General features: G+C 21.5%; 2 protein-coding genes across 2 annotated transcripts in view; both read right to left on the reverse strand.

Annotated features, from left to right (window-relative positions):
- LOC105364275 (uncharacterized) overlaps positions 1 to 4354 on the reverse strand; it is a 42366-nt gene extending 38012 nt beyond the window's left edge. The window contains exon 1 of the mRNA XM_011502161.1: positions 4197 to 4354. Coding sequence (XP_011500463.1) covers positions 4197 to 4233 — 37 coding nt within the window. The 5' untranslated portion in view covers positions 4234 to 4354. The remainder of the gene's footprint in view (positions 1 to 4196) is intronic.
- Positions 4355 to 12143: 7789 nt separating this feature from the next.
- Vps20 (vacuolar protein sorting 20) lies at positions 12144 to 13191 on the reverse strand. The gene is made up of 4 exons (XM_011502297.1): positions 13022 to 13191; positions 12851 to 12960; positions 12277 to 12683; positions 12144 to 12187 (listed from the first exon to the last, which is right to left on the reverse strand). The coding sequence occupies exons 1-4, from the start codon at positions 13085 to 13087 to the stop codon at positions 12144 to 12146; spliced, it is 627 nt and encodes a 208-aa protein (XP_011500599.1). The 5' UTR covers positions 13088 to 13191.
- Between the last annotated feature and the right edge of the window lie 779 nt (positions 13192 to 13970).

Raw genomic sequence — 13970 nt, forward strand, 5'->3', positions numbered from 1 at the left:
TAAAAAATAGATTTGGTAACGATCCACCATTTACGAACATTATTTTTTCGTTAAATCTAATATTCTAAAGTTAAATAAAAATTCGTGTTATCGGACAATTACCGAGACCTATCTATTTTCGCATTTCATTATTTACTTCACTTTCTCTCTAACTTCACCTGCTATTCTGTTTCTCCTTCTTTCAATGATTTTATGTGTCGTTGTGCATGTGTTGCCCTTGTTACCTAATCCATCTTACTACATTAGTCATAGTATTTTCGAATCTCTAGATAACTTATAGATTTGCTTCAGAATAGAATATTCATGACTAGATATATTGTATCTCTTATTTTGAAATATACATTTTAATAACGTTTACAATTTATTAGAACTGTTATAGTTTTAAACATAAAAAAAATATTTATTACAATTTATTAGAACTGTTATAGTTTTAAACATAAAAAAAATATAATGATAAGTAATAAAAGTCTACCGAATATATGGCTGAGTTTGGATGTTAACAGAATAATTCAGTCTCCGTACGAAAATTAATTATTTCTCTATTTGTGTTACAATCATCAGGTTAAACATGTATTATGTAATTAACTTCACAATGAACGGACAAGCACATTTTTTAAATTTTTCAACTAATAATTGTAAAATTATTACTTGTATAAATTGTTTCTTTTAACTTCAAATAAATTGATGAAATTCATATAATTCATAAGAATACAAAACTCTTTTTTTTTAATGTAGTATATTAAAAAAAATTAATTTATTAAAAAAAACATAATATAAAAAATAAAAATTTTGAGTTGAAATATATATATATATATATATATAAAATAATATAAATTAATTTTTTTTAATATACTACATTAAAAAAAAGGAGTTTTGTATTCTTATGAATTATAAGAAATTGATAATTTGAATAATATATATATATATATATATATTATTGTATTTAATTACTACATCTATTTTATTATACGATTGCGATTTATTGCATAATTATTCATTTCATATATAAAATATATATTTTATATCAGTTAGAATTTTAGAATTAACATTCTTATATTTCATGTTCATTTAGAAGATAAAGCGTTACAACTACATAATTTTTATATTTAATTTATTCATTGAAAAAATTTAAGCACACCATCATTGAGATTAATGAAATAAATTATAAAAGAATATTATAAATAATACATATTAAAAATACCATTACTTTACGGCACATAATTTTATATTTAGCTCTTATATTAACATTTTTTGCATTTAATAGTATATTTTGTAAGAACACTAATTATGAATTAAAGTACATAGAAGAAGAATTATAAGAAAGCAATAATATATCTGCTATATATTCTAACTAGAATACTAGTTGACATCGTTTCGAAACTATTAAAAATATTTATTTGAATTATTTGAAATATTTGAAAATAATAAATGTATTATAAAATCTGTAATAATTATTATCTAATTTTAAACAAGAACAATTTTTTTGGACTGACATTTAAATAAAATTTGTTACAGATAATACCATTGCTAACGTTTAAACTTTATACTAATTTAAATAATTAACTTTATCTTTTTTATTTTTAAAACAGCATAAATTCTATTTAATTTTATGGTATAAAATAAATTTAATTATGTAGTATAAAGTGAATCAATATTTTCGTACATCTTAAAGTATTTTATATTTTTATCTGATTTAGTATTAATTTCCTATACATATATATCTCTAAAGTATTTGAAATTCAAGTGTTTTTTTTATGAAAATAATCTTTACAACTGAAGAAATTCTACTTGAAATAATTCTCACTAATCTTGTCAAATATTCGAATATTATTTGCTTTTTAGATATATAATTGATTTATGTATTTAAAACATACGAAAGACTCGTTATCAAATGTAAACAACTAATCAATTATTTTACTAAAATATCAGTTTTTAAAATTAAATTAAAATAAAGAAATAAATAAACTAAAATAAACTAGTAAATATAATAATATATATATATATAATATATATACAATATAATAATACATTGTAAAAAATTGGAAAGTTTTAGTTAGAAATTTAGAACATTAAAGATAACATTTATGTATTCAATCACTTTTTATTAAAAATTTTAAATTTTATATTTAACATTTTGAAAAGTGAAATCATTCTATATTAAACTGCACAAAAATTAATTAGATTTATATAACTTTTGACACTCTAGAATATAAAACTTAGTAAAACTCTATATAAGAGATAAGTCAAATAAAATTTTGTCTTTTTAAAAATAAGTTGAATGGGTAGTATCAATCTATAATTTGTAGGATGAAATTTCTTATTCTGTAGGAAATATAAGAAAGAATTCGAAAATTTTGAAAATTTTTAAAACATTTTTCAATTAACCATATTCGTTTCCAAATTCAGCAAATAAATCAAATTACATAATAGCGTTACTAGGTAAATCTAATTTATAGAGAACATATTAAAAAATTACTTGAATGAAAATTCTAATTCTTATTGATTTTTTGAATTTAGATATCGAAAATTTGAAACTTTTACTCAATTAATTTTAATTCCATTTGTAATAGAATACAAAAGAAATTATTAAATTATTAAAATATATAGATTAACTTTTACATATATTTATTTGATCTTAATCATCTAAACAGAAATAATTTCTCTGTGACGAATTTGAAAATTTTGAATATATTACGTTTACTTTATAATATACATTTTCCATGAAAATTTTAGCACTAATATCTTCGGTTATAATTGAATCTTTAAGGAAATCGATATTATCTAAATACTCAGAATAATATGGTTATTTTTATATAAAGTTATAATAATTATTTATAGAAATTTCACTTTATTTATTTAATATTTAAATTATTATATTAAAATATAATATACTTTCTACTACTTGACATAAATTATTTATTAATTTTTCAATTCCTTTTATAATTCATAATTTTAATACATCACATTAAATCTTCATATATTCATTTCTTTTATATTTTAAATATTTTTAAACTATTACTTTAAATTTTCAATAATTTCATAATAGTTTTTCGTTACAGAACACTACCAATGGATTCATAAAATTCTCAAAATGATATTTTATCAAAGGACTATAAATAGTATACTTTTATATGAAATGCAGTATATTTACCTATTGGATATTAAATAAAATACAAATTAATTATATTTTACTAATTACTTTAGCAACGTTTGATTTAAAAAATTCTAAGATAAAATAAATATTAATTTGAAAATTTTTCTTGAATAATAGTTTAATTATTATATGACATAGTATTTCTATAACCTAAACTATACAAATTAAAATAGCGAGATATTTGCCACTTGTAATATATCAATTTTCTTTCTAATCTACAAATTTAGGAAATGTTCATAACAAATTACTAATTAACAGATATTAATAAGAATAAAACAAAAACTGAATTTTGACTTCATAACAAATGAGAGACAAAATAGTGCCTCACTTATGGAAAGGGTCTCATATGTTTTCTTTTTCAATTAATATATTAGCAAAGTGAAATGATAAATTTTAATGAATATATTAAAAAAAAAAATCTTCTTGTCGATAATTGTCGATAAAAATTAGCTTCCTACAATATTTTAAAGAAATATGACTTAATATTCTGCCGAATTCGGAATTAGTAAATTGTCACTCTATATTTATTATTGTTAGAGAAATAATACTAATTTAAAATATTTCTTTCTCCCTCTCTCTCCTATCTTTGGGCTTCTTATTTTTTTTATTTCTTTCGTTTTTTCCTATCTGTCTTTTTATTTATTCGAGTGCTCTGATGATTTATAACAATAATGTAATTAATTAAAAACAGTCCACATAGACGTATAAGATATATGTTGAGTTCTGCCAAAAGTATTAAAATAAAAGTAATGAAAAATTTTAATTCAATATTTATAAAATGATAAAAAGTAACAGTTAGAGACATACTCATTTTATAAAATAAATATCAAGACCGATCATATATAAATGATATTTTTCATAACCAAAAATTTTTTAAATTTTTTTATCATCGTCCATTTATTTTACGAAATTATTATATAAATAAATAGAAAGCATAAATTGTATTTCATGACATTACTTTAAACATAAGCTTATTAATTAATGAGAAAATGTTGTATAGCATTGTATAAATTTTTGTATGATCGTATTAAGTTTTTCTAACCTGTATTGGAATGACTGTAATGTAGTAAAAATCTCATCTTTTATTATTTTGATTCTTCTGAACACTATTATATACTATACACACACTTATACAAAATCAGCGTTTTATTTAATGCACAGAAAAACTTCAATTTACTAAAATGCTTGTGCACATCGCTAGTAAATGGACACTCAATAATTGAAAAAGCGCTGTGTTACGCAATTAGCGTGAAATAAAATCACGTGGGTATCGCAATGAATCTTAGCGATTCAGTGCTAAATAGAAATGATAACCCGTGAAAAAGTTTATCGTGTTAGTTATTTGTGCGAAAGATGCACGTGTGCATGATAAGAAAAATTTCAAGCTGCGCCCTTTTTGATATGCGTAAACTGTTGAGAAGCATATTCTTTAAAACTGTATATTGTCTAAATACTAGAAGCATGTGTGATAAGAAAAAATAAGAGCTTATATTTTATTCTTGATAACGGGTTATTAATCCAAAAATTTGAAGACAATTTTTGTTATACAAGCCTTGAAAAAATAAAAAGAACGTTATTCGTATTCAGTTTGGGTCGACAATATATTTGTATTTACTTGCGGGTTTTCTGTATTAATATTCGTTCAAAATTTCCATTGCATATTCTGACTCTTTTTCTTTAACTGAATTAATTTTACATTAAAAAATATTATTATTCTATATTTACATATGCATTTTTCCAAATTTTATTCGTTGTTTTATAAGTGATAAAATAATGAAAAATATCTAAGAATAATATAAATAAAAAATAAATATAAAATTTAACAAATTATTTGTAATTAATAGTATATATAGTATATAAGTATATTAATAGTATATAACTATTAATAGTATATAAGAATAGTATATATGATTCATATTAAATTTCTTCAATATTTTTCTTGTTTAATTATTACCTTATAAAATAATAGTAATTTTAAGAAGTTTTAGAAAATATTTTTCAGAAACACAGTATCCACAGAATTATTCTAGTAACATTAAATTTATTCCTACAGAAATGTTGAAAAATAAAGATGTATCAAATTTTCAAATCTAATGATAAAGATAAGATATAAGTTTTATAAAATAAAAATTTTTTGATATGTACTATGTAATGATAAGAAATTTGTTAAAGTAAATAAATATAATGAGTCATAGCTGCAAACTTTATTATTTGTATAAAAATTAGTATTTAAAACATAGAACATTAAAATTGAAACTAAATATTAGAAAATTTATTTTGTATGAAATGCAAGTAAGACTACTTCATAACAGTTTCCTACTAATATATAATTAAATAGAAGGTTATTAACAATTATATTTATTATATTAATAAAGCTAATTTAATTTCATATCTAAATATAAAAACTATGAAAATTTATTAAGATCAAATTTATTTGTGTTTCTTCTGTATCTCAATAGTTCACCTTGAATATTTGTATTAATTCCGTGAAAACTTTCCTTTAGAATTGAAAATGAAGGCTAATGAAAAGGCCTTCACACGAATTTATTATACGGGTTCCTTTTTTATAATCATCAAGGCTAATTAATCAATAACGTTTTTTACAAATTTTGAAATCTTAGGGTCTTCAAAATTAACTTGGTATTGCGGAAATTTGGTTAAAAATTAATCAGAAAGAAGATCAGGAATATGATAACGTTTTTCTATAAATACATATATTTCTCTATTATATATTATTAAAAACTACAATTTCGTTCATATCTTAATTGGTAATTAGTAAATCTAAATTTTTTACGTTTTGATAGACAATCGATCTATTTAATTTAAACAGTGGGCAAGGATTTATAGTATAATATTGAATATGGGACAGATAAGCTTTTATCTTGAATTCTGCATCACCTAAAATTATTGGACTGTGCTGTAAATAATTTTATAATTTTAATATGTTCGTTAAGAGCTGCCTGTCCTTCAGAACTTCAAAAATATAATATTTATTCAATAATACTTTCTCTAAATAATACTTATAAAAATATAATATTTATTTCGTTTAATAGTTGAATTTTTAATTATAATTGTACTATCTTATTATCTATTAAAATATGTAACAAGTTTGCATTCTTCTTATATTTGTTAAAAAAAAATAATTTTACTAAAATAGTTACGTCATGCGCAGACATTAATATATTATAGAATTATTAAAGCTAGTTAAATTCTAACTATTAAATGCAAATTATTATATTGTGGGTAAAATTTTTTTATTTTGTTAATATTTCTTGGATTTCCATTAAACAAATAATTTATAGATAAAAACTATAATTATAGTTACAGTATAATATAACTATAACTATAGTTGTTTTATCCATTAATATAAATTATCCTAAAAGAGTACCATATGATTTTATTAATTTCATCTCAGAATTGTTTAATTACAAATTTTTATGATTCATATATTCTATTTGTTAAATATAGTATAGCAATATAGAGTAGTTATTTTGCTTTTATGAATGTATATTGAAAATTTGCAACGACGGTATTCAAAGAGTACCTCAGAACTTAAAGGTATTTTAAAAGTTTTTAGCGTTAAATGAATGTGTCAAAGAATAAATTTACTTTAATAGTATATAATAGTTAAAAATTTAATTGATTTTTTAAAGTTGAACATGATTCATGTAATACATTTCATAAATTATAATTAATATACATTTAAAAGTGTGAATGATATTTTTTTCATATGATACTTGAAACTTATTTGGTACAATTAAAATTATAATATCAATATTTAATTCAGCGATAAAATACTTTATGAAATACCGTCATTCTTATGACGAATCATTTTTCTATATAATCTACATTAAAATACAATCATAATTCTATAAAAAATTATTTATATATTTTCTCATATTCTTCAAAATACAACGCACATAAGAAAATATACTGATCAATTTTTTAAATTTTATATTATATACGTCGTCAGCTTTGTTAGACACAACAACACTTACAACGTCACTTATATCAACGATAGCAAAACGCGCAAGACAAGCATCTCTGATATCTGACATTGCTTCACGAACGACAGAGATATATTACCTTTCTCTATACGAGTAATAGGATCGAAGGTCATGGAGTTAGAGTTACGGAACTTCTATACGCGAATGAATGTGAGCTTTAATCGAACTTATTAGCGTGGGTGTAATCGTTATACTACAATCCGATTATTACAATAATATATACACGTGTAGAGCTCATATAGTTTACCAGCTTAATTATAAAAAAATTGTTACCAACATATTTACAAGAATAAAGACGAATAACTTATAGTGTTAATTAATGTTCATCAAATGGATATAATTTATAAAATGTTATAATGACTTGAATTTAATTCAAATTGAATTTCGTCATTTTCATAAATATATAAGTTAAAAGATTACTGCTATAAATATTGATAAAAAATTACTTTATTTTAAAATTACTTTATTATACTATATTTATCGAGAAAGATGAAAAAGTCATTATTTATACTATTGAAATATATTTTAAATGCATAATCTTGAAATAATTATTATATTATTTCTTAAAACCTATTGCAAGTATTGTAAGGATTGTTTTACATTTATTCGAAAATAATAAAATTTATTTAATTCATTAAATGTACTATAAAAATATATTTGCTAATATTGTGTCAAAATTTAATGCTATTTTAGACTATAAAGTAAATTTACAAAACTTAATAAGCAAAGTTATCGAAAAATTAGTAAATGAATAAATTCCATTATGTTATGTGTAATCTTAAAAAGTTGTTAACATTATATAAAATACGATTTGTATATTATAATTGTATATATTTTATCTTATTTCTTGCAAATTTGTAACACTTTTTAGAATATGCCACTAAGTGATACTTTTGCGTGGATTTCAAAGGAATGATAACTTATAGACTAGGCAAAAGTCAGCATGGTTGGTGAACGATCGTTTTACCTTGTCTAATAATATAAGAACAACTGCCAAGTCCACTGTCTTCCTATGTTCAGATATCAATCAGATACAATACGAAAATTGCTATTCAAATATTACTCGTACATAATACTGCAATTATATGACCAATATCTTGTTTAACGTCTTATCGGCTCGAAACTCAACATCACACAATACTTTGTATTGCGCATTAAAAACTATTAATGGATTGCAATTTTGTTGTTATCCATGATCTTCATTGATAATCATAGATTGCCATTGCAATTACATTATATTTTTTTCCATTGTTATTTTCGGATAGCGAATCGCAGATTAAACGTTATTACCAGGTTATTGTTATAGGCTTTCAATCAATCCATCATTTAGTCGTTCAATTTCTTTTATAAATACAATATCGACTCCGTAATTCCTTGTAATTAGTTATATTTCCAAAAGCTTTTACTGTTATTTTATACCAGCTTATACTTGTCTAGAAAATTATCTGTGGCCATTTAAAACTGTATATTAATTCAATAATATTTCAATTATCTTCATATCTTTAATAACATTACAATTATAAAAAATTTATTATGTAAAATCAGATTAGAATGTTAAATCTTGTTATGGTTTTATGGTTAGAAAAGAGTTAATTACGAATATCAATATGTTAGTGTTGTCAGTTAAGAGTGCACAAAATATTTCCAAATACAGTGTCCTATGCTACTATAGGAATTTCAAAACTTATATCGTCTCTGTAATATTTTGAGCAATCCTTAATCTATTAATACTACATAATTCATATTTAAATATTGTCGATTGTGCACTGCAGTATAGAAAACATTTACTATAAACTCATCTTATTTAAGTTCAAAGCTACGTACGGATAAACGTTAAAACTATAGTATCATATTCAATAAAGTGATATACTGATTATTATATTTGAGTACTTTTATGACCATAGTGACATATAAATCAAATATTGTATGTATTCTATTATTTAAAATAAATATTAATTTTCATTTACACTAGTTTAACCACAATTTCTAAAAAATTTAAGATTTTCAATCAATTTAAGCTGTTCAATGCATGACATATGAAATAGTTATTAATTCTTTATTAATGTCTTATTGTATATCTTAGTAACATATTTATTATCCAATTTAACAATTATTTCCATCAGATTTTTTATTTAAAAATCAAAATTATAAAGTACCTCTTTTTACAATCTCTTTTGAAATCGTTATTGAATATAATATATCTATAAAAATATCTGTATTTTTATTTTGATTATTATTATTTTTTCACAACGGAAATAAATCCCGTAGGAGTATTAAAATAATATATCTAATATAAGGAAACTAAATGCTTATGCATATTTATTTATTTTTAACACTATAATAATTTTTAAACGTACAATTAAAATATTCACAATTAATAAACAGTCAACTAAACCGTAGAATGAACTTGCATCATATTTGCGAAGACAATTAGAACATAATTGAAATTTAATAATAAATTAAAAAAATTAACTATTAAAATTTTCGTTCAATTGAAAAATTTACTAAATATATTTAGACAGAACATGAATAAATATTTCAATACGAATGAATTATAAGCAAAAAATAGAAAAGAATAATATTTCAGTAAATCGATGAACTATTTATTTAATTGTTTATGTTTTAAGTATATGTACCCTTATACAGATTATAATTTTTTCTTAATGTAACAAGTTATAAACTTTTCCTGTACTTATTTATTTAATAAATTCATAAACAGGATATACTAATGAAATCCTTTCTTAAACAATGCTTAATATTATATTTTATAGTTTACGATTGTTGTATTTCCATCTTATGAATTTAAAAACCCTTTCAATTTTATTTTCTAGCTACATTTATGAGTAATTTAATAATCTGTCAAGAAATCATTCATCACGCTTATCTGCCTTTCCATTCGTTTATTAGTCTATATTTAGCAGTTACTTCAAGGTAATAATTACATTGATCATAGTCATAATTAAGGAATATAAAAAAATTATTAAAATATTTACTGTACAATTTATATTATTTTCTATGATCTTATATGATTTCGATGTATTTGAAAATTTATTTATACAATGAATATTTTAAAAATAGCAATATTTTTTAATCATTTCACATAATTATTTGTAATATTTTTAAACTACAATGTACTTATTTCGAATTTCTATTTCTGTCTAAATCTATATATTATTTATAATTGCTTGTGTGTAAATTACGAAAATATGTTTTTCTAATACAATAATTTGAATATCATAATTCCAATAATTTCAGATTTAAATAATTAAACCTACAATAATGGAAAAATGAAAATGCATAAAATTTGAAAAAAAAACATAGCAAACGTTATAAGTTTCATATAAGTAGAAAAATTAATTAATCATTTTTCAATAATCTAAATAAAAGTGATTTCTATGCTAATAATAATCATATATAATTTCAATTATATGATAATAAATGCTATTAATTTTTCTAAAATTTTAGAAAAATTGTTAGACTTAAATATAATTACTACAGTTAATACTATTTTCAAGTTCAAATTTATAAAAGAAAAAGATAATTATAGAAAATTCAAGAGAAATAATGTACTCATTTTTTATTATCATTATCTTAAATTATTTTATTTTCAAATTATCTATACTATAGGTTTCTTACACAAGTTATTGTACAATGTATTTAATATACCATAAAAAAATTCAGTAACTAAATAATTGATTGAACTAAATTAATTATTGGAAACAATGCTAATAGACAATATTCATAAAATGATAAATATATATATTAAGTTTTATACTATACTTTTAGGCGTGAGGCATGAGATTTTGAAAAAGTAATAGTATAAGTTTTTCTTTTTACTTAATGATTTTAATGTTTAAAATAGTTTCAAATATCTGTTATTTGTATATCAATCAAATATTACTTATTATATGTGTTCTAATGAAAATAATTCACATTACGTTAACTGTTAACCATTAAAGTTTCTTATTTGAAACGGTTGATACCTAGATAAAAAAAAAAAATATGATAATTACATGCGACAGAAATAGAAATAGAATACAAAATATTATTCTGCTTACTTAGTAATTGCATGATAATACTAATCATAAAATACAATCTCTTAAAATAATAATACTCGTTCACATTTGTAGAATATCCATACATTGATTGCTGATTAAATAAACATTAATTCATGGTCAGTAGAAATTATATAATTATTTCCAAACACAAATAAATACAAAATTTCTATGTATATATTTTAACATAAAGTGACAACATAAAAAATGATGTCAAAGATTAAAACATAATAGGGATTCACTAGGAGAAAAAAGGTTTTATAATATTTATACTCAAATATCAATCTATACATGAAATTGAATTTATCAGAGTTCAAAATATTATATAAAAAAAAAGAAAATATTTTGAATAAAATATCAAATGTTAATTTCACTTCCTACATGCTTGATCAAAATGTATATAAACATTAGAAAATATAATATAAATGAATGCTATAAGTAAATTTATTCTCGTTGATGAAGAATTTCTAGACATTAAATCTGATTTATCGGTGTAGTGTATCATTTTTTTTATTAAATATCTTTTTACATTTAATTAAAATCATAAAGAATAGATGATATATTACAGCTTCGAATGATTATATAAGCAGATACATTTGTACAAAAAGTAAAGTTAAATTTTAATGAACATTTGTAAATTTCCATCACATTGTCATTCGAACAATGACAATTTCTTATGCAATAGGACTAGTATAATACAAATGTTAACACATAGAATGTATACATTATATAGTATATTAAAATCCTACAGTCCAAATAATGTTAAGTAGTTCCATTCAATTTTATCAAAATTCTTTTAAAATATTTATTTTTATAAAATATCACTTTTACTTATAAACATTTGAAGTTTTTTAAAAAAAGTATTAAATATTAAATTAACTGTACATATATACAGGTAAGTGATATCAAAACAAATAACCCTTAAATTTATGATTCCAATGCCACAGGTTCTTGTAATTTGTTGCTGGATACTGTAAATAATGTAATATATCTGTTAAAATGATTAAAACTATATACTTAAATAAATCAAGTATATAATTAAATAAGCAGTTTATGGTACCTTCTTTGTTACTATTTTTATCTGTTGGTACATCCGGTAATAAAATTTCATCATCGGATTCAGGGGCAACTTCTTTTGTATCCTTTGTCATAAGATCATCTAATTCAGCTTCGATATTTTCTTCGTCTTCATCGCTTAAGGCTCCAGTTAGAATAATATTGATTTCTTGTTGTTTCTCGATACCTTCCTTTGTTTCATCCATAATTTTTTCAATTTCGTCAATTGAGAGAATTGCATGTAATTTTTTAAGGGCATCGTTACCAAATTTGAGTCCATCTATTACTTTAACTTCTACTTGAGCAAATTCTATATCATGTACCATACGTTCCACATTTTCTAACTGTCCATCTGCTTTAATCAGAACTTGTTCTTGAAACTTCTTTTTTCGTAGTAAAAGTAAGGCTCGACTAAACAGACATTTACATATACACATATACATATAGATTTATTTCAATAAGTAAAAAATACAACATTAAAAGCAACAGTTCAATTAATTGTGATTGTAAATACTTAAATAAAATTTAAAATTATTATTAAGTACATCATATTAGTAATTAATTTCACAGGGACTTACTCTTTCTGATTATTTTTTAATAATTTTTTTGCTATTTCTTTGTCTTTCTCAATACTTTGCTCGATTCTTTTCTGATATTGTTTTAATTTATCCCTTGTTTGTTTTAATTGCTAAAATAATAATGAGAATAAAAAGTATGGTTAAGATTATTATAAAATAAAAATAACTTACTAAAATGGCTTTATCCTGATCCGTTATTCGACTAGATTGTTTCTTTTTTGCAAAAAATATTCCCATTTTTTCACTTTTTCATCAAATGGAGATTTATAAAATAGCTGATTTACAATTAAAGATTAATGGATTACATTACAATTGAACTTAACACCAAATATCAGCCAGCCTGACTGAGTCAATTATGAGTGACATATTTATATTACGTATAGTGCCGAATTCAACCGTTAATATAGAACTCTACTTTACCGACGCAAAGATTAAAACAGATATTCCAAATTTCACAAAAAAAATTACTACATTTATGCTATATATATATATATATATATACGATTTTACTTTATATATAGTTATATTTATATTTTTAAAATCCACGATTACCGAGTGAGGGATTCAACTTTAGCGCTATCTACTGGCTTAGCAAATACATTGCCGTTAGATGTCATCCGTTAGAATCAAATTTAAAATGTAGGCGCTGGGTTGAGTGACACGTCAACTGCTTATAGAAATGAATATTTCAATTTTACATTATTAAAAAGCATTCATTATGAAATTACCAAATATTACGAAAAATTGTTGAAATTTTGAAGATGAAATGATTAAAGTGAGCTTATTTCATTAAATGGTTATTATGATTCGATTAGTCAATATAACGATTCCACCACAGCAGTTAAAACGTTCAATTTAGTATATAATCAATTTAGAGAAAAATATGGGAATACTTATATTATATTTTATTAATTATAAATCCATTGTTTTAGAATGAACATTACAGAATTAAATTTTTAGTTAAAAACGAAGGGTTTCAAGATATATTGTTAACATGATTTTAAAATATGCAATTTAATAAAGTTTTAGAGTCTTAAATAATTATTTATACTTTTACTTTTTATAATACTATGTATAAAATTTTTTATTAAAGTAGAAAAACAATAAACCATTTTAAATA

The sequence above is a fragment of the Ceratosolen solmsi genome, unplaced genomic scaffold (assembly GCF_000503995.2).
Source record: "Ceratosolen solmsi marchali unplaced genomic scaffold, CerSol_1.0 scaffold31, whole genome shotgun sequence".
Taxonomy (NCBI): Eukaryota; Metazoa; Arthropoda; class Insecta; order Hymenoptera; family Agaonidae; genus Ceratosolen; species Ceratosolen solmsi.

Excerpts from the sequence above, each read along its gene's own strand:
- Vps20 (XM_011502297.1), bottom strand. The coding sequence starts at position 13,087 with ATGGGAATATTTTTTGCAAAAAAGAAACAATCTAGTCGAATAACGGAT. Across the intron at positions 12,684-12,850 it reads TTAAAAAATAATCAGAAAGA|TCGAGCCTTACTTTTACTAC; the intron begins GTAAGTCCCTGT and ends ATGTCTGTTTAG. Across the intron at positions 12,188-12,276 it reads TAAAAATAGTAACAAAGAAG|TATCCAGCAACAAATTACAA; the intron begins GTACCATAAACT and ends CATTATTTACAG.